General features: G+C 42.9%; 1 protein-coding gene across 13 annotated transcripts in view; it reads right to left on the bottom strand.

Annotated features, from left to right (window-relative positions):
* Window positions 1-21,408, bottom strand: part of CAMK2G (calcium/calmodulin dependent protein kinase II gamma) — a 120,057-nt gene that overhangs the window by 29,133 nt on the left and 69,516 nt on the right. For all 13 annotated transcript variants that reach the window (XM_071811826.1, XM_065843480.2, XM_071811828.1 and 10 more), the window contains exons 6-12: window positions 19,429-19,501; window positions 16,231-16,333; window positions 15,279-15,362; window positions 14,339-14,433; window positions 11,658-11,780; window positions 9,336-9,419; window positions 8,644-8,686 (exon numbers count right to left, since the gene is read on the bottom strand). In XM_071811826.1, the coding sequence (XP_071667927.1) occupies window positions 8,644-8,686; window positions 9,336-9,419; window positions 11,658-11,780; window positions 14,339-14,433; window positions 15,279-15,362; window positions 16,231-16,333; window positions 19,429-19,501 (605 nt within the window). The remainder of the gene's footprint in view (window positions 1-8,643; window positions 8,687-9,335; window positions 9,420-11,657; window positions 11,781-14,338; window positions 14,434-15,278; window positions 15,363-16,230; window positions 16,334-19,428; window positions 19,502-21,408) is intronic.

The following is a 21,408-nucleotide window of genomic DNA, read 5'->3' as shown; positions in this document are numbered from 1 at the left end:
TGAAAAATAAAGATGTTCTGCTGTGCTCAACTTGAACAACTGGCACTAGCAATGAAAGCAAGAGCACGATAAGCGCAGACAGGGAGCCCACAATGAATGCCCAGCAGAAGGCACACTTGGGACTGACGAACAAGCTGCTCCATCTATTACAGGAAAGCGGCATGTTGACAAGGACTATCAACAGTAAGACCCCATCTACAACCTCAACAGATATAAAACATAGCTTGCCTACTTATGAAGAATGTATTCAGTTGTTTCAACTTCTGTAAACAGCAAACCAGAGACCTACTGGTCCAGAACACTGATATGCCTCTCTTAAGCAGCTGCTGGGAAGCAAATGGGTCTGGGTAGTTGACCTGGATGCTCTTTCCAGTAAAGATGAGGCCTAGAGAAAAGCCAAGTCCTAAGACAATGATCACATGACTGTTAAAATGCTTCACTCCCAAAGACATGCTGACCAGCTCATATACAGAGTGCTCAGTCTCTCTATAGAAGCAGCAACATTAGGCAAAAATGTTTTTGCAATATCCAGGCAACTGCTCAAGTTTTATGTCAAAAACATTTTCCACCCTGCCTTCCCTACCACATCACCCTACAGATATAGATTAACAATATCAGCTGAGCTGGTGCAAATGACTACAGCATCTCTTCACAATACAGAGGTAGTACCCCATATAAATTTATTACAATCTCTGGATCGGTCTTCCTAATTCTACTCCCTAATGCAAATATAAAGCTAGATCAGGAATTTGTCTTTATTCCTGCTGTCAGGAACCATCCAAGAACACTGGAAGAACCTCATGCATAGGTTTTCTGAATGCAACGTGTCTAAACACAATGCTCCAACGTGCACACATGAAGGTGGGCAAAGTGACCCAAGCAACTCACCTACCCTGCAACAGTTTCCTTGCTGAATGTACACACACTAAAGCCTTGCAAGACTGAATCTAAGAGATAGGTTCTTGCCACCTTCAAAGCATGACGAGGATCAGCTTGATTCCACATGCACGCGAGAACAAGGTGACCATGGGATCAAAAGGGGTCCAGCGTTTGTACCACACCAGACATCTCACACAACAACTGTTAAAAACAAGCAGCTGTTAAGGCCTTACAACAGCTCAGATAAAGAAAAGGATTCTGCAACTTAACAAATATCACAAATAGGACATCCTTGAAGTGAAAAAAGAAACATCAGAGAAGGGAAACAGCACCACCATATGTCCTAGCAATGACCCAGACACAAGCTGGGAAGCAACGTTTTTCACACTTTCTGCAGTTTCCCCAGAACTGCACATTTGTCTTTGCGGACAGAAGACAGGTAAAATCACGTTCTCTGGCAATAAGGCAAATTCAGCTGAGAGTCCCCCTGTGCGGCCCAGCCCCGTGCACTGCGGAGCCCACGCTCCCAGTGCAGCCTCTGCCCTGCTCACACCCCTGCATGGCACACACTGCTCCCCAAGGCTGGCAGCACCCTTGCACTGCAGAAGGCAACTCAGCCTGTGGTGTATTTAGTTCTGTGGTTTGTAAGGGCAACTGAAGAGCTCACGAAATGCACTCAAATGCAAAGATGACTGTGGACACCTCAAACACAAGGGAAGCATACAGATTTACTCACAGGTCAACCTGTACATGTTACTAGACAGAAATTAAAGGGGATAAAAGTGGAATTTCTGCAGCAAGCAAGCAACAAGACTTTCTGTAACAAGAATCATTTTAGAAGACAGGCAGGACTACCCAACAAGCAGGTTAGCAAAGAGACAACAGGAGGGAGAAAATCCAAGGACATGTGAAGGTAGATTCTTTACTGGTCAGGAAATGGTCTCGTACCCATGCTCTGCAGCTTTCCAGGCATGAGATCCTAGTATTTATTTTCACAATCCTTCCCACTTCCTCTACACAAGAAAAAGTATTAAATTCCCTCTTCTCAGTGGAATAAAGAGTTCCTCTATAATGAAGCAATACAAAGGCACACACTGCTAACCCAGTAACTTAAAAGCACAGTCCTGTTCCTGGTTTAACAGAATACCCACTAGTCAGTCTCTGAAGAGAAACACAAAAGGCCTTCCCTGCACACACCCCATGTACCGCTCCCTCTTCCCACATTTCTCAGTTTTGGCTTCTATAGGAAACAGCCTGGGCTCTGGATCATGCTTCTGGTAGAAACACAAGTCCCTAATGCTGAACTTGTTAGCAAGAAACCCTACACACTCTGGATGTAAGGAGAGGCAGTGGAGGAGGAATTTCCCAGAGGGACAGAAATACCTGCTCCCAATACAGCCATGGACAAAGTCTCCCTCCTGCCAGCCCCACTCCTCTTGCAGCAGGAACAGCCCCTTGCCCAGCCTGCCCTGCGTTTGCCCTGTCACCAGCGGTCAAATCTCAGTCGTGTTTCTCATCTCGATCAAGCTTCCAGAAAGTATTTTTTGAGATGCAGGGATAACACTGAGGCTGCTTTTATTAAGTCTAACTCATGATGCTAGTCTAACAGATAACTCGAGTTCTGGCTTCTAAACACAAGTACTTACACCACAAAGAATTTTGGACTTTGCTGAGATTTGATTATTAAAATAAAAATAGTATCACACCAACACAGAATTCCCAATGACACAGAGTTGCAGCTTGTCATCCTCATATTGAGTATCTATTTATTAAGGACAAGACAAAGCCAAGACTGATGCTTAACTCTCTGCCACAATGGTTATTTAGGCACAAGCTACTCCAGCAGTGGCCATTTAAAACAGAGTGACCTCACAGAACAGAGGGGAGTTGTCGCCTTGTGTTTTCTACCCTCACTTTGGTTTCTGTTTCAGCAGTCTTCTTTCTCTTAGGTTCTCCAGAGACTTGCTATGGGAACTTCTTGCAATAGGAACAATTGCAATTGCACAGGAATGCTATTCACTAAGTGAGAGACCAATACAACAACAGCATATTTGCACGGGATAACTGCATGGTAGGATTTACAATGTGGATTCCCTTCTCTTGCTAAAAAGTTGATTTTTTTTTTTTTTTAAATCCTGCTTTGTTATGAACTCCCTCTGCCCCCACTCGAACAACACCACTGTTCTGGAAATGTACCTGAGCAATAGCCAAGCAACAACATTTAATGTTCCCCTCTCAATAAAAAGCATTCCATGAAAGGATCTATTCCTCAACAAGACTAAACTGATTCTGTTCAAAGAACTGCTAATGGATAAACAAATGGTCGTGAAAAGCAGTCAGTCACTTCAAAACACTCTTTTTAAAGGAGTAGAGAGAAAAGGGTAGGAGCAAGTGGAAAGGCAGGTAAAACCCCCAAACTATTAGGCAATGTAAGTCTTTATGTGATCTGGACCCATAGGATCCCTAGAGATAGCAGACACCTCCTTTCCCATCCCATCAGGCCCAGCCAATGCCTGCACTGTGCACACACTTCCAGTGCTCTGGGGAAATCTGAAGGGTAGATAGTGTTTGCAGATGCACACCCATCTCCCAGACTTGCCCCAATGGTTTTCAGAGAAAAATTAAAAGAGGGAGGATTCATTAAATCTAAAGCCTGAAACATACAACCCAATGGTGTCTTCTTGGGCATGAGCCACAGAGCTCCCTGTTCTCCCACTAGTGAATAACGGGGAAATTGTGTGGGAACCAGGTGTTCTGCTTTTTTCACTTCTGCCAGCCTCAGAAAACCAAAACATTCTCCACCAAGATAATGTGCAAAAAGCCAAAATCCAGGAGCCAATCTGAGTCTGTGACATTTCAATAAAGGTTTTCAAACACCTTCCCACCAACACAGACATTTCACATCCTGAAACATGCTCTCTTTGCAGGTATGTGTATGTACACACGAACAGGAGCAGAACCTTGAACAGTCTGGACACCCATCCTAGACCTTCGAGCCTGAACACCCCAGTTTGTCCCAACTTCAAGAATTGATAAAAATATGAGAGCACCTCTCTTGCAGTATTACAAAAACTCAATTTCCTCACAAACCAAGAAATAAAGGGGTGAAGGGCAAATACCACAAGAAAACACATTCACAGAGTTCTCCTGAATTTTAAGGTAAGGAAGACAAATATATAGGGAATTATTACAATAATTTAAATTCACTTTTGATGATAAACTAGACTTTCAGGCCATAGTTATAAACATCTAAATGCAGCAATAAAATTCATGTGATTCTGGGAAGCTGCAAAATGGAAGTCTACTTACTACTACTAGTACACTACTTCAGCAGGTCCACACTGCAATAGTTGAGCACGATTCTCTGAAAGCCCTGACTGTTTCTCAAGCAACCTAGTAGATACTGAGAAATCACTTAAAAACCCCGTATTTTTTCATTTAATGTGACCTCATCTTCTGCTTGGAAAATGTGGTTCTCAGTGATTTCAAACTCATTTATTGAGACATTTTTCACTCCATATTTTCATCCTTTGAATTCACACCACAAGGTTAGTGTTTACATGAGTCTGCTGATATAAATTTCTGGTCCTGAATGGATACCTACATAACTAACGCAACACAGCAGAAACTTCACTATATTACTCACACAATTTTAATTTTACTCTGGTTAAAAGAAAAAACTCAAATTCCAGACTGAGTGTAAAGATATATAAATTTATATATGTGCACACATACAAAACAGCAAAAATTCAGTTTCACAAGCGCTTCTGGAAGGCAGGTATAACAGGACAGTGAAATAGTTCAGGATAACTTCATTATTTGTATTATTTAATTCTTCTTGCCTTTAGTCAGCTCAAAAAACATTTCTGTACAGGTTATATAAAACACGCACAAGCATATTCAGCCCTTCTTTATTTAGAAAGCACTCTGCTTCCTGGACCTACCTCCAGCCTCTCTCAACTTCACCTACCTAGTTAAAAACCCCAAACTTTGCACTGGAGAGTGAATAAGGATCTGTAGAGACATATAATTGACTCCAGCTATTGTCACAAGCTGCTGTAATAGTTCCCTCACAAAACTGTCTTCAGCTAGCAGTGACAATTCCCTAGAAAAAAAGCTCAGCAACAGTCAGAGATTTCAGGCATAATGCTTAATTACCTGCAATGTCTGTCTTGGGATCTATTTTGAATAAAGTGTAGCACACAGGACTTGTGCTGAACCACTTGAGAGAAGTGAATTTCACAGAGTGTGAAAGCTTGTTGAACAACAACTCCCCAAATTAACAGTTACAGTCCAGTTAGGAAAACAGCGCTAAGAATTTCATGTAATGCACTTGTAAGTCTTGCATAAAAATTAACTTATAGAGAAAAGCCACTGCTCAGCACCTTGTGAAGATGGCTGTTCCTAAGATGAAACCGATTTTTTTCCATCCTTTCACTAGTTTTTTGCAGGCTTATTTACAGAGTTTTACCTATATATAATAAATGAGTCCAGGCACCCTTAAATAGTGCAACTATTAGGAAACTCTGAAAACCCTGCCAACTTTTTCCTAGCAATAAATCTACATTTACTTCTCAGAAGGTGATTTAGGAGTTTCTTGCATATGATCTAATCCATTGATTTACCTTGACTGTACCTCTGTATTCTTTAAGTGAATGCAGGTCAGATCAGTGTTTGCTTAAAGCATCTGAACATGAAAAGCCAGAAGTGAGCACCCAAATAATTCTGTGTGTACCTTGGTGTGACTCCAAAGATCCCACAGCAAAGTTTAGATTGCAATGTTCTTTCTCATAGCCAAGGGAATACTGACCACAGAGTGGACAGAAGCTACAAACCCCTTATTATAACTGGGTCTTAATTTCCTGACTTATACTGAAGGGAGTGCAACTGTATCTGCTTTTAACAAATAGGCTACAGCTGACCTGAGATATCATCTTTAAAAAAGAACCAAAACCAGACAATATTAAATTGTTGAGTATACCGTAACTGGGGAAAGGAGCCAGATCACATTCCTTTATCTTTAGGAACTCACCTGAGGCAAAAGGCCTCTAGCAAGCAACAGATTACTCACGAAAGAAAAGAAACTTTATTTTTATTTAATTATTTGTAAGATTTTTTTTTTAATGTGGAGAAAAAGAGCACAAGTACTGCTACAGACTCTTTCAAGCATGATTTCTGACAAGCTAAAACCACACTGCCAAATGAAGGAACTCCACATTGCAAAATGTTTGACAGAGGAGATAGTAATGACAACAGGATTAAAGAAGCCTTCTCATATTTCCTGCAGACAGTCCTATTGTGCCTAATTAACTGACACCAGGGTCACATGAGCCTTCGTTTTCCTCTTGGTTCAAAACATCTGTGAAGAAGCTTTTAGAAGATCTCATCCCCAGGCAGGAAAAAGCTTCTCTCTTCATAAATTTAGTCCCGTCTGCTGGGAATGGAGCTCTTAGAGGCCCACAAAATAGCATCACCCAATTAGAGAAAATAAAAACCCCTCAAGGTCTTTAGGGAAAGAAACAAGTACTATTTCAGAATTTTTCAAGTGCAGTCAGATGACCTGTTGTGATAGGAAAAGTCTGCACTATATCCAAAGTTCCCACATGGACTTTCTAACTTCTTACTTTCAGTTAGCATGTACTTATTCTTAACTTCCAGCAGATTCATGTATTTCAATTGCAGAAATTAAAAACACCTAAGTAAATAATAATAACAATAACAACAATTATTATTATTATTATTATTATTTTTAAGTTGAGCTCACATCACACACAATCCTGCAAAGAAAACAAGAGTAGTTGATCTCACCTCTTCCAAAACACATAAAAATATTAGGAATAGCGACTATCTGCAGAGGCTATAATGCTTTGCATCTATATTCACAACATGTCTTTCTGGACAGTTTTTCAGAGCTTCTCATTACCTGGGATCACAGCTTACATTCAAAGTATAACTCAGTGATACTGAGAACTCTGCATTCACTATGGGCCACCTAGGATTTCCTTTTCTTCAGCTGTTAACTGAAGTGGATCCAGCAGCTTCAGCCCCTGAGACAGGAAAGAATGAGCAGAGCAAGCCTGTTCCTCCTCAATACCAGCTCAGGGAATAAGTGGATGTATAGGTCATACACCATTAAGGAGAACCCTTCTCTCAGGCATTTCATGTACTCAAAATCTGGGCCACAGGAGATTTTCTTACCCAAGCACTTCTGCAGCTTCATTAGAAATGACAACATTTGTAGACTAAAAATGCATCAAACTGCTGTTAAAAAAAAAAAAAAAAATACTGACTATTTCAGAATCATCAATTAAGTGAAATAAAAACTAGCTGTGTGAATCGATCAAAGACTGCTCACACCAGCAGAAAGCCCAAGAAAACATTATGTTTCAAACAGTCCTGCAGAAGCCTTGCTGTTGTGCCATAGCTCCTCACTTATTTCAGAATCACACTCAGAAAAAAAATATGTATAATTTTAAAGTCCTGTCATAGCACAATCCTGGGACAGGTGAATAGAGAAAATTATTCTGCCCCTTTAAGGCCAAACTATCAGAAATGAAGAGGAATTGCTGTAGCCACAGGTAGTCCTAACATATTGGCACAGGTTCCCTGAAAGCAAAAACCAAGGAAAACCATTCTGAAGTTGCTGAGGACTTTCCCTTAATTGTAGCTGGATTTCACAACTTAATTTTTTTCTTTAAACCACCATAAGGAAGGTTAAAAATGCTGCCTTGATTTCACAAAAGAATGTATGTGTGCATGCGCACGTTGAATGCTGGGATGATCATTTCACAGAGGTTTTCATTATGAGAAGTTCATTGTAACATCGCCCAGAATACAAGTATTGCTGTCCACCATTAGCAAATGGCCAGATGAAATTAATACACTTCCATTTCATTCATCATCACTTATAATCCATACAGTAGACTTTCATTTGAAAGTAACTGTAGTCAGGTGCAATAAAAATCTGACTCATGCATTCAGTGATTGTTCTTTTTAAAAGAGAGAAAGAAAAAAAAAATGGCAAAGAGGGCAAAGAAAGCAAACAATCCCATAAACCAAAAGCACTTACAAATAGAGGTTTTCCACCCAAATTGAAATGAACACGAATAAGACTACAATACCTAGATGTGCTGAGCCAAGACAATAATCTTCCAAAAAGCACTGATTTGCATGTTGATATTTGCATTTTCAGTAAGTGCACTACGTAATGCAGTTGGGTGGGAGCCAGGCTACCAGTTATTAGGCTTAAAAGGATGAAAACCACTTCTGAGACTCCAAGAAGGAAAACTCTGATAGCTAGATGCTTCAGACCCATTTTTGATGAGTCAAAGTAATGCAATACCCAAATAGCTCCCCTCCCTATTCTCACCAATATTATTCCTTGCTCTTAGCCCCTGCCTCAGGTCTAAAGGAATCACTGCTACCTAATCAGAGTTCTTGACTCCTGGATTCAGACAGGAAAGCCAACATATACCAGACAGTTTTTTCTCAAAATAATCTGATGACAAAACATCATGAGAGGATCGTGGCATCTGACTTTATTTCTGCTTTGTACCAGACTACAGCACCATGTCCTCCTCCCCAAACAAATCACTTCCTATTTCATGCTGGTCACCAGTGAAGACAAAGTGACCACAATTACACCATGGTGAATTGTGTGCTTGTTTCCTCCCCTCCTACTCAACCTCGAAATGGTTACAATATCCCCCCTCACACAAATACTCACACAAAACCAAGGGAGGGATGGGAAGAGTAAGAACTTACCTGAAAAATTCCGAGACACAAGCATTGTTGTGAGGATTGCACCCTGTGGGGAAGAGAAAGAAAGGGTAACAAACAGCATCACCCACTTCAGAAAGCAGCTGTGCTGACCTGGGGAGAACACAGTGTGTCAGGAACCAAAGCAGAGGCATCCCAACACTAAGCGTATCCAGGATTCCCACATGTAGCTGTTGGACTCGAGATGGGACTGCTTGGAGTCCAGCCTTTCTAGAGCAGCAGATAGAGGCCAGGTAGGATAGCCTTGGAAATCTAAAATGGCACTAAAAGTTATGTTTGGACACAAGAGTTGCTTCCTGGCTTTCAAACAGCAGATGGCTGCTTCATACACAGACCAGATGCTTTGCCCTAGCTTCAGGCAACTCTACACTATTACTGGGAGGCAGAGAGTGATCAGAACCAAAAGCCCCAGGAGTCAAGAACCAGTTGCTTTACTTCAACCCTGGTGCATAAAGGAGAAGGGGTGATTTTGTAGCGGAAGAAGCATGAGAAGCTTACAGCTTTGGAGAAAGAAACTACTCAGCTCCTCAATACACTTCTTTAGTACCTTGTACTAGAGGACCATGTATGGTACTTCATTAAGTGATCCATTAAGAAAAAATATTGCCACTAGGAAGGCATTAACCTCAAATTCAGAGGATTAAAATCAAACTAAAGGCAAACTAGCATACACTTACCTTTAGCTTCCTTCTAGCATTGAACTTCCTCAAGCACTCCACAGTCTCCTGCCTGTGCATCATCGAAGCAACAGTGGATCGTTGCTGAAAAATACGAACAGCAAAATATCAAGAACATAACCTAACCAAATCAGCCAGGGGAGTTTTCTCCACCTTCACACAACAATGACATGCAATCTGACATGGCCAAGCCTCTTATCACTGCACAGCTGCAAAACACTGCCATCAGTTCATAACTTAATTTCCCAATGGAGCAAGACACATTAAGTTAAAGTTGGTTCTTCCAGAACCGTGCCCAAGAAACTCTATGACTGAGGTACAGGTGAGTATCCGTGTTCCTTGTCTCTCCCTGTACACAAATAGATCAAGACAGTAAGAAGATAAAGTCAAACAAGTAAGCACATCCATGGGGACTGAGTTGGAGGCACTACAGAAATGATCTGGGTTGCATTAGTTATAGCTCTAAGGGAAAATTCCAGCAGTACATGAATACTAGTGAGTGGTAGCCTTCCTGGACATGGCAACTCCCTGAATACAAGCGGTGACTAGCAGAGGCCTCAGTATTTTTGCATCAGTTTTGCAGAAACAGATTTTCAGTGTGTAAGACGAAAGATCATATAGCTCTAGTGTACCAATTAAAAAATCTGAGCATAACCTCTAGCCAGTGATGCACATCTGTCACCCACAGTAGACTGGGATCCCATCAGCCACAAAAAGAGAACTTCCCAGAAGTGTTGCCAGTCACTGAGAGCACATGAGGAAAACAGAGACAGATGCCACCAGGCATTCAGAGCACATGAGGAAACCAGAGACTAATGCCAAAGTAGCTGTTGCCCTTGCACAGAGCCACAAGCCAGAATTCCCTTTACAAGGACAGTGGGTGAATTACTAACTAGGTAGATCAGTGTGTACAAACCCTCCATTATCCTTCTCCTGCTTGGAAAAAATTCTGCAATACCCAAAAGAACTGTAAACTGTGCTTATGTTCAGCTAAATTTCATGAGAAGTCTCTGCTTCGATCCTGTAGTCAAAGCTGCTGCAGTCCACATGGCAGTGTGGAGGAAGAATGTAATTAAACTGTCCTCTTTAACAACTTTTGATGGTCGCTGTTCATTTAGACTCTTTAGGAGCGACAGTGATGTTCAGTTGTTCAATGTGGACTTAAAAGAGCCAGGACACGTATTTCAAAAGTTCAGTGATGCTAAGAAACTCAGTGTCTCAGATAAACTGTTAAGATTTCCTACCACATTTACTTCAGAGGAGCAACACACCTCCAAAAAGAAAACGTCTGTTGGACACACCAAAAAGAAAATGTCTGTTGCACACACAGAAACTACAGAGCAAATGGAAACAGCAGACTCAGCAGGAGACAGTTTGGGTGAGAGGCTGAAATGGCTGTGAAGTGAAATCAAACTCCCCATAACTCAGGGAAGGAAAGCCTCTCTTGAACTGTTCTATATTATGCTGCCACAAGCAGCAAGCTATCGTAATCCTTACAGCTTTGGTTACAGGCATTGGGACAAAATCTAAATATACAGGAACTGCTATTGATTATCGATTACTAGTGTGAAGTTTTGACTTCCAATGAACTTGCATCACTTTACAGCAGACAATACGCTGCCATTGCACAGATGTTCATGTAAGTTTAAATTGCTAATTTGCTGTTTTGTGGTGGAATGAAAATCTCAAGAACAAGTGAGCAAAGGAACATACTGAACACATCCTAGAAAGCAGAAGTATGGTATGGTATTACAAGAGTATCTGGTTAGACTTAGGTGGAACTACTTCATTTGATAGAGGGAAAAGTGCACTACTGCTGCCCTCCCTTACGCCCACTCCCAGCTGAGTTCTGGGATTTCCTTGCCAACTTTGCAAAGATGAAAAATACTCATGTGTGGGGTCTGGTAAGGCAGAAACTACATACACAGACCAGCAAAAGATTTTTCACTGATTTCAAGCTTACAGCCAGTTAAGCTGCAGCACAGCAGAAATGTTCCAACATTGCAAAGCTGCAGTGCAATAAACTAAAGTAGAGATTAAGAATAAAATAATCCTAAAATATTTTGTCTGATGCCAAATTCCATCTGACATTTTAGGATGATGTGGATTAAAAGAGGAGATATGGGGGAAACCAGAAACTATGGACATTTACAAAATAATTTTTTTCTAAAATTTCTTTCTAAAGAATAAGGGAAAAAAAAATCACAATTTTAAATATTTAAAATACTCTGGGTTCCTCTGTGCAGCAAAGTCTTCTCGACATGTCAGTTTGTCAGTTCATGGTAAACCACAAATCAATCTGTAACAGAAGAAAACACTTACGCAGACCCATGGATGTTTGAGAGCCTGGTCAGCTGTGATGCGCTTTGCTGGGTTTATCGTTAGCATCTGGTTGATCAAATTCTTTGCTTCAGGAGTCACCGTGTCCCACTCAGGTGATGGGAACTGAAAGAGGAAGAAGGAATGGATCATGAACTAAAAATATCTTCTACTAGCAGAAGATATTCTCCCTCCAACACAGCTGAATTCCAGCTTTTGCCTTTTTGATACCAGGGCTAACATATTTGCAAAAAACACCAATTTTTGTGAAAACTCATGCTGAATGAAAATCATACAGAATATAGCAAATGAACAGTATCAGACAGCAGGACACACCCGTACTAATCACCAGACACAGGCAGGAAGATTTACAGTGCAAAAGCCTTGTAGGAATCATTCAGACCTTTGAATTTCTTTCACGCTTAACAGTCAGAAAAAGTAAAGTCACTTTTAAAATGAGTTCTGTCATGAAAAACACAAGCACTAACTTTTTTACCTCACCTTGCTCTTTCTCCAGCATGCTATCAAGCTGCAACAGCATACGCAAAATCATGGACGCTTAACTACAGCAAAACCTCATGAAAGCAAAAACCGCTAACAGAGAACATCCCATCAGGTATCCTTTCTCCACCATAAAGCGCAATAGCCTGGAACAATACCAGTCACTTAGGTGCAGCAACCCACCAGCAAGTTGTTAGCAAACACTGTACTAGAAATTATTACTTGGGGAGCAAGAGCAATGTAATAGTGGATAAGAACACAGAAGCATGGAAACAAAGAAAAGAATCTCAAGTGTTTCAGCTACTGATCATCCACAAGGGGTAACTGGTCTCTCCCATAATTCCAGTAATGATAAAGATATTTGCGCCATCCTCCAGATGCTTGCCAGTGGTACAGATGACAGCACGCTGAGATTAAATGCAGTGCATCTCACTCCTATGAATCTACTGTACAAATACAGGTGAACGTGAGAACACAAAGATAAATCTACTGTCTGGATAAAACTCCCCTGTCTTTAAGGGTGGGGCAAGATTGATTTATCCTGAGAACTACATTATTTAGAAAAAGTTTATCCCATCTCTTTTCTCCTGCATTTTGTGCTTTGCTCAGCTGGGTCATAAAAATAAACCCACCGTATCTGATTTGTGTATAACCTTATTTCTGCATTCCTGGGAATCAGCAAGGCATTATACAATTTGTTCTGTGAACATTGCAAGAAACTACTCAAAAATTCTGATACTGACCTTTCAAGCCAGGACACTTTCTCCCCACCTGAACTCTCAAGTATTCGCGGTAATGCCTTGCAAACCCCCTACCCAACATCAGAAAGTCCAGTTCACAGTTGCCACTTCCTCTATGGTCAAGAGACACCAGCAGACCAGTACAGTGCATACAGGTCCCTTGGTGCTGCAGTAAGGACACCAAGAGCAGGTACGCCAGTAAAACTTGAGCTGTATTCTACCAGGCAAAACAGTAGGAATCTACAGGAACTTGTTCATTATAGGTAAGAATTCAAAAACAACAGGTACATAGGAGGCATCAGGCACTTCACTCCTCACAGCTTACAGAGAGTTAGACATTTAAACCCTGAAATGCTTTGAAAATCTCCATCAATATAATCAGTGGAAAAACACTTCAAATGAGAACAAGCAAAACAGAAACAAGAGGGCAGGAAGGCAAGAGAATAACACAAGTCCATTTATGGCTCTCAAGTACGAAGACATCACTTTCCTTTCACTCAGGAAGCCACCAAGGCAGGACACAGGTTTATGCAGGCCTTTGCTCTCACCAGTACAGTCGCTCTCATGGTCTCAGGCACAGAAGCTGGAAGGTACCTGGGGTCCAGAAGAACCCTCATGCATTTTTTTTTTTCATGAAGACCACAAGACATCAACAAAATGAACTCCCCAACTTCCTCTTGATATTCATGCCCCACAGACTTTGAGCTAGGATTTCCAGGAGTTCATTATTCCCTGTCAAGCCTCTTTTTACGTGGAAGAATTTATGCCAAACATTCAAGGTGGTACCCAAAGCACATTTTATTTCACCTTTGCTTCCCAGTAGTAAACTCCTTGCTATTCCTCTCTTCCAGGCACTTTTTACACCTCAGTTTTGCGATGCTCTGAGAAGTGTTGCAAGAACTGCTTGGCATATTATCAAAGCTTCCAACTCACCACACTGATCCCCACCACAAAGCCACCCCTCCAAAGGCCTCTGCCATTCAGCCTTCTCACTTGGCTCCCTGCTTTCCATGGCTGGAAGACATTCTACTGTGGCACTGAGGAGATGAGAGGCCATAATTTGAGCTATTATTCTACAGAATACTTCCCCACACTTTTAATTAGGCCTTGATAAGGACAGGTTCCTTCATTCCACCCTCTTCCCCTAAGTTAGCACTGGCTATGTCTGCAGCACTTTGTGGTAAATGAGGCACCATTTCCCAACATCTACATTTCCCTAATGACCAGCAACGTCTTGGTGACTGCTGCGATGCTTTCCGCACTTCTTTTCAGTAGCCCCAAACAGGACTGCATCCCAGGCAGTGAACACAACAAGGTGTACAAAGACGCCAAACATCACTTTGCACGGTAGCTTGGGGCCTGCTGCTGGACACCAAGTAAGATAGTGCCATGTTTTGATGGCTTCTACACCCATGCAGGTACTCAGCAAGAAAGTGCCCTTACGTCATAGGCTCCGGCTTTGATCTGCTGATAGAGTTTGTGCTGATCTTCATCCCAAAAGGGAGGGTACCCCACTAGTAATATGTACAGAATCACTCCTGGGAGGGAGAGACACAGATACACTATGGTTAGGCTAATCCACCAGTTATTCCTTCAGCCCCTCTTCCTTCCCTCTTAACAGTCCCCAAATGCAATGCTTGCTCTGTATCTTCATTTGTCATCATATTTATCCTTCCGAGGTAGAAATAGTCAGTACAAACCTCTTGCCTGCTGAACCTCACCTGGCACTTCATGTTCAGCTCTTAACGCCAGCTGCCAGGAGCTACAACAAGGTGCATGATGTCCTTCTACCCTCCTCTGGCTATCATGGCTGGTGAGCCACAACTCCCAGCTGCTCTCAGAATAAAATGAAGCCACAACTCCTGTGGCTGCTGGGCAGCAAGGGACTTTTTAGGAAAGACTAGGCTTTTAGATACTTACTGTGCATGGTCTTGGGACAAAAATGCCATTGGCAAAGCTATCACTCCTGGCCAGGCAACGCTGATATCACATATCTTTAAACTTATCAGTCCCAGATACACTTACACTTCATTTTTTCCTTATTAAAAAAATCAGCTCTCTTCGGTATTTCATCTTCTATATAGGGTAACAGGAAATTGCTACAGTTATCTAAACCACTGACTCTGCAAAGCACAGACAGGTCATGTGTCTTGATTCTCAAACATCTGATAGATGGCCTGAGGAAAGGGTTAGGAGCCAGAATCAAGAGTTCAGGCTTCAATATTAACTCCATCTACAAAAGGTGCTTATCCTCAGGTGTGCCTTCATTTCTCCACCTAATAAGCAGGAGCACTGCACACCCTCCCAGCAACAGGTTATCATGAATTGCTCTTCCACATGGAACAATGTTGTTTAAATGTAAAACATTTTGAGAGAGTCTTACCACATGCCCATATATCCACTGGTTTTCCATAAGGATCTTTTCTTAAGACTTCGGGGGAGAGGTAGCCTGGAGTGCCAGCAAACCCTGCCAGGAAATGGATGACATGAAGTACTTACAGTGCCCAAGCAAAAGAGATCTTGCTGTACCACAGAACTCACTAATGGTAACTAAAAAATTTCAAATCTCATTTCCCACCCTCCACCCCATATTTGCTAGAGCTACCCCTTGTTAGACCAACAGAAAGAGGAAAAAGAAAAATAGATAGGATAGAGTGTCTACATATTGCAAGAAGAACAGAAAAGAGAGAGGGACCATGCCAACCAGCTGGGCAAAAACTCATACATCAGGCATCATATCATTGTTACATATAATGCCTTAAGAGTTTTAAAACACAAGACACAGGTGGGACACATCTCACTGCCAAAGGCTGTGGGCAGACCAGGAGAAGCAGCCATCTCTCCAGAATCTCTGTAGCACTGCAGAGTCTCAGAGCTGATGTTTAGCCTGAAGAGGTCTTATTTCTAATTATGTTTTAGTTAAACAAAGATAAGGCCAATCCAAATGTGCCTGAAGAAGGCCAGGTCAAATGCATTTCTGTAAAATGACCAAACAAAATTCCAGATGTCTACACTCCTGAGCAGTAGGAAAGTTTGGATCAGGGTCTAAACTTAGCAGCTGCGTTCATCTCTGACACTAGCATCTACTGCAAACTGAGAAGAAAAACAGATAAATACTTAGCCATTGTTTCTGTCTTTCTTTATCATATTCTTTCCTATATTGCACTTAGGCTCATGCCCAAGGACCCAGAGGCCAAGAAGTTCGGAAAGGAAGCAGCAACGCCGACTACACACAAGTGTGCTGGAAGAGCCGAGAGAAAGTACTCGGGTAGGGTGCAACACAACCAGCCACCAGGATGGGGGGAGCAATAGTGGGGAAGCTCAAACACTCTTACCAAACCAGGCCTGCTGCTCTCCCTGCACTTCTATAGCCAGTCCGAAGTCAGCCAGCTTGACAGCAGCACCCTTACATTTACTTGCCAGTAGTAAATTTTCAGGCTGGGGAGAAGAAAGAAAAAAGGAGATAAGAATGAAAGACTAATGTCACCATTAAAGCCTCCTACCTCAGTATTCACATAATTAAATTGAATTTGCTGACTGAATTTAGCAGGCATGTACTAAAGTTGTTCAGGTGAAGATGGAGCAACAGCAACAAATGGCCTTGACCTAGAGTGGCAGAAAATCCTCTAGTCTAACACAAAACTTCTGTGAGAGCCAGAGCCTCTCCCAGCCCAGCCCGTATGTTACACGCTGACACCAGAGGGCACTGGCAGCACAGTTCCTGCAGCACAGAACACAATATTTGTTTCTGTCAGCCCCACAGAGAGTAACTGGGTGAGAGGAAGAAGGGGGGGAAGGATGCAGTAGATACAATCTGCAGTGAGGTTTCTCCCCATGAACATTACATGGTCCCCAAGGCACTGAAAAAGTACACATGATGCTAATAGGGGCACCGTAATGTGGGAAGGCATCATCTGGATAGGCAGTAGATTTCATCCCTTACAGAAAAAGCCTCAGCCTCAAATTGGCGTAAGCAGCACAGCAGTGAGTATTCTTGTAAGCTGTTTTTTCATGCTACATATTTGCAGCAGCATACAATATGCTGTCTTGCTACTGCTGCTGTCACCTATACAACAAGCAGCTTTGTCACTTCCCCCATGTGCCACGAAAGGGAGACAGACTTTTGCCCCTCACATGAATCTCACTCGAATCATAATTCTGTTGTGTTCCAGCAAAGGAACTTCAGCAGAAGGCTGAACAACAACTCCAAAAACTCTACTGAGAGTCAGCAGCTTCCTCTGAAGCACTAGAGCAGGTAGTTACAAGGCACCCTTCAAAACCCCAAAGCATTTAAGGTGGTGGCTATTTCAGCTCTGCAGTAAACACAACTTGTAGACAGGCAGGACAAATGCCATTTCTCATTCTACTCCCTTCTTGATCATTTGTGCAATTCATATAAACTTGAGCTTTTAACAGAGCAAGACGGAAGCCTGGAAATCCAGAAACAGGTATCTGTCTCAGTTCACAAATCTGATGAAGGTCCATTTTGCAGCCTGCTCACCATTTTCATCCCATGGTAACTCACCATCTCCTGTTCTACCTGACAGGAACAAGATGCTTTGCTCATTCACCTGCCTTAAAGCACGGAGCATGTGCCTCGCTTCTGCTTTGAACGAAGGGAAACAGCCTTGCCCATCACAGTCCTTGCCATAAGAAGCAGGGAAGGAAGAGGAACTGGGTCTCAATACTAGGATACTGGGATGCTATTAGATTTTTACAACATGAGAAGTGGAAGAGATAGCGTTAATCAAGCTACACTGATGAAAGTTCACCAGAGGGAACAAAAAAAACCAAAACAAAACAAGGAAGGCTTCTAAAAATCCCTCTCAACTTCAGATTACACCTCAGCTTTGCTTGACTAAGAAACAGGGAAATTCAGGCCAGGCTTGTGCTCATTAAGCACTCTTTGCTTCCAAAATACAGCTACAAACACCTTAAGGCTAATGGTGCTTATCCATGTACATGTTTGCCAACATACAAGTTGTTTCAGGTTTCACATACCTTTCGGTAAGGATGTGAATGCATTCCCTAATTTCTTATGGACCCTACAGACAGCTCAACATTTGAAGTTCTTTAAGAGCATGTCAGCCAAAAGACTAGGTTAGGACAGGGAGCTGCAAAAGACAAAACTTCACATGAAGCAAGCTCTGCAGTGATCCTGAAGGCCAAGCTTTTGTCAAAGAGATAAATATTAAATAAAGAGCACAGGATCTTTTATTGCTAAAAGGAATAGCTACTCCTCAGGCCTGGATAGTTTCAGTGAATCAGAGCAAGCAACAGAAGAAACACATTAACTACAGTGAGGAGTGTCTAGCATCTGATAAGTTTTAAACAAGTTCGCAACTTCCAGACAAACAAAACAGGGGAAGCAACACAGACTATATCTGAAGATAGCATGCAAAGGAAAACTTAAACCATCCTGGACTGAAAAACACTACCAATTTTCATAGAGGTCCTAGCTTTGGGCAGCAGTGCTGGTTGGAGGCTGCCTTTCTCAAGAGCAGGTGTCAACTCTAATCTAGAGCAGCCTTTCCTCAGAAAATCACTTGCGTCTTTTCACAGTGCTCTGGATCAGAAGGCCAAAAATGTTGCATGGGAATTTGCCAGAAGCACTAAGGGTTAATAGCTGTCTACTAGATCAAAACACGGGGGGAATACTGTCACTGAGTTTACAACAGGGTTTTACCTTGCTCTCTGCAAAGTATTTTTATATCTTTCCTTTACGCACTGTATAACAAACCAAAACCAACACTAGCAGCAGGTGTCACCCTGCATTAATTTAACTGGACGACTGGTGGCCATCACTGTTCCCACTTTAGACAGAGGGCTGCAGGGCAGGTAGACCTTCCTGCATAAACCTCTTCATTCTGGAGCCTGCCCAACTCCCAGTACAGCTGGTGCTATGTGGGGAGGGAGTTTAAGTAACTACACTATGGGGGCTCTGGGTCTACAAATGTGTTATAATACGGCAAATGGTTGATTCACCCAGTGTTTAACTCACCACTAGTTTTGGTTTTAGATTAAAAGTACTTCTACTGATGAGAGAAGAAAGAAGTGACATGAAAAATTCTTGTGCATCTCTGTCCTAGCTCAATGGCATGTGTTTGGCAACAGTGCAGAATAAAAATATACATGCTCTGTGCAGACAAACTCATCCTGGCAGATTGAACAGAGATTGCCCCAGGTCCCTAGAGATCTCTCCAATGGCAAACTAGAAAGTGTCCTTCATCCTAAATGAGTCCTACTCAAGTTTCTCTGAAAGCCTGCTGCACTCCAGGGATCACAACCACCCCACCCTGGAGCTCCCTCAGAGAGGCTGAGAACTGACAAGGTTCATGAAGACTGAAAACTTCCTCAGGAGTTCAACATACCCTCTAGAAAACTCCTAAGGAGCAAATTTCTGCTTCAGGAACCCCTGAGCCCAGTTCAAGTAAAAAAACCCTGCCAGCTGGCAACACAGTATTGCTGTCTTGTCTCTTCCAGTGATCCCCTGGCTGCTCTCCTCAGCCTCTGTGGCATGGAGGAAATATTACCTTCAAGTCCCTGTGCACGATATCATGCTGGTGAATGTGATTCACACTCTCCAGTATCTGATGAATACAGTGGCTGCAAGATAAAGGGAGAGACACACAGAGTTATGCACACACACATGTACACTTGACATCTCATCCCAGAGCTATTTCCCTAACTCTTGTATTTTCACCAGAGAGAGTTCAAGACCCCAGGCTGAATCCCTTCGTCATGCCCGCAGGATGACATAGCTCATACTGGCACAGCTGGACACCATCAGCCCCCTCAGCAACTGGATGCCAAACATCCCAGCCATAGCAGGATCACAAAGCCTCTCTCCTATCTCCCATCATCTCCTTCCTTTCCTCCCCATCACACAAAGCATCTCACTTGCTCCTTCAGCCAACATCGTCCATCCCACACAGGAGAACCGAGGCACCCAAGTATCTGTAAACAGCAGCCAAGACTGGGCAAGCAAGCCGCAGTCGCTCCAGAAAACATCCATCTGGGCTAGTCCCGAGAAAAGAATAAACTTTCAGAGAGCAGCAGCCTCCCCCAGCAAACTCAGGATGACGACTCCTGGGTGACTGCCAGTTTGCAAAGCTTTCAGAGCAGCATCTCAAGCACTTTACATACACAATGTGTGCACACACCCGCTTGCTGGGTGCCTTTTAAGTACAGATCCCACTTAAGGGGTTAGTGATCTGAAAAGCAGACACACTCCCTGTTAAGTGCAGCGTGCTGCACTCCCCCAGCTCACAGAAATCCCTGTCTCTGCCGCTCCTGCTGCTGTAATCGCAGGGGCAAAAGATGTTATTTACACCTGTTGCATAAGGGCAGTGCAACACATCTGTGGGTGAGATTTCTGGTAGAAAACATCTCTTCCACTAAGCATTTACTCATCTCCCAAGGGTGAATGTGGAATGGAGAAGGGATTTTTACAGCTATGGCTGGGCAGTAAGCACCCAGATGTGGACAACTCAGATGGGTCTGTGTCTTCACTGCAGGATCAGTCAGTCCCCTCGTTGAATTCTACAAATCTCAAGGGAACAAATTTGAAATGAGTGAAATATTTGAGGGAAGGCAAATCAGCTACTGGGAAAGATGGGAAGAGGGTAAGGGGAAGAAGAGGAGAGGATGTACAGCACTGTGTATTTGTTACCCCCACCCCTCCAGAGCTGGCAGTACAAACATCAGGGTCGGAGTCCATTAATATCTCCCCGCTCCCAAAACAAAAATGTATAATTAGAACAGAGCCGAGTCTGAGAGAGAGAGATTTTCTGGCCAAAAATGGCAAAAGTGTGAGGTGTCCCAGGCGAGCCAAGTGCGGCAGATTGGCACGGACCTTGCTCCCTCGCTCTCCCAGCCTGCTCTGGAATTCAGCTCGGCATGGGGAGAGGAAGGGAGGAGTTTCACTCTGTCATTTTGTGGGCACTCCGAGACCTGGCCAGCTGACAGTCAGAGCGCTGAACACCCCGAGGAAGGCTCACAGAGCAAGAGACAGTTCTCCTTTTCCCCTGACCCTGCCATAATTTTCCTGAGCAGTGACAGTCACTGCCAGCTCTTGATCATTTTTGGGAGCAGGCATTGGCAAGCGGGATAGGGGGAAGGATGATGACTGACAACCTCAAAACTTCCCAACTTCAAGGTGGAATGGCTTGAGTGACTGTGTATCCGTCTGCGACGCTGTGCCTACAACATCTGTACACCCCATTGAAAACATCTACAGGGCTCTCAGACCTCTCTGCCAGGAGCTCCATCAGAAATGACAAGACAGCTCACCAGGGTAGCACGTGGTACAATGTTTCATTTGAAAGCATCATGCAGTGCCCAGAAGACAGAGGTTTATTATAAGTGTACCATAGGGAAAGCAAATAAGCGCCCACAGGCTTCACAACAGTATCTACACAACACACTGGGTTATACTCTTCCCTTCCTTGCACTCCGTATGATCCTCCTCACAGTACTACCTACCAAGCTTCCCCTGCAGCAGCACCCACTGC

The sequence above is a fragment of the Patagioenas fasciata genome, chromosome 8, assembly GCF_037038585.1.
Source record: "Patagioenas fasciata isolate bPatFas1 chromosome 8, bPatFas1.hap1, whole genome shotgun sequence".
Classification (NCBI taxonomy): domain Eukaryota; kingdom Metazoa; phylum Chordata; class Aves; order Columbiformes; family Columbidae; genus Patagioenas; species Patagioenas fasciata.
The sequence above is the reverse complement of the archived record's forward strand: the minus strand, read 5'-3'. Positions and strand labels throughout refer to the sequence as shown.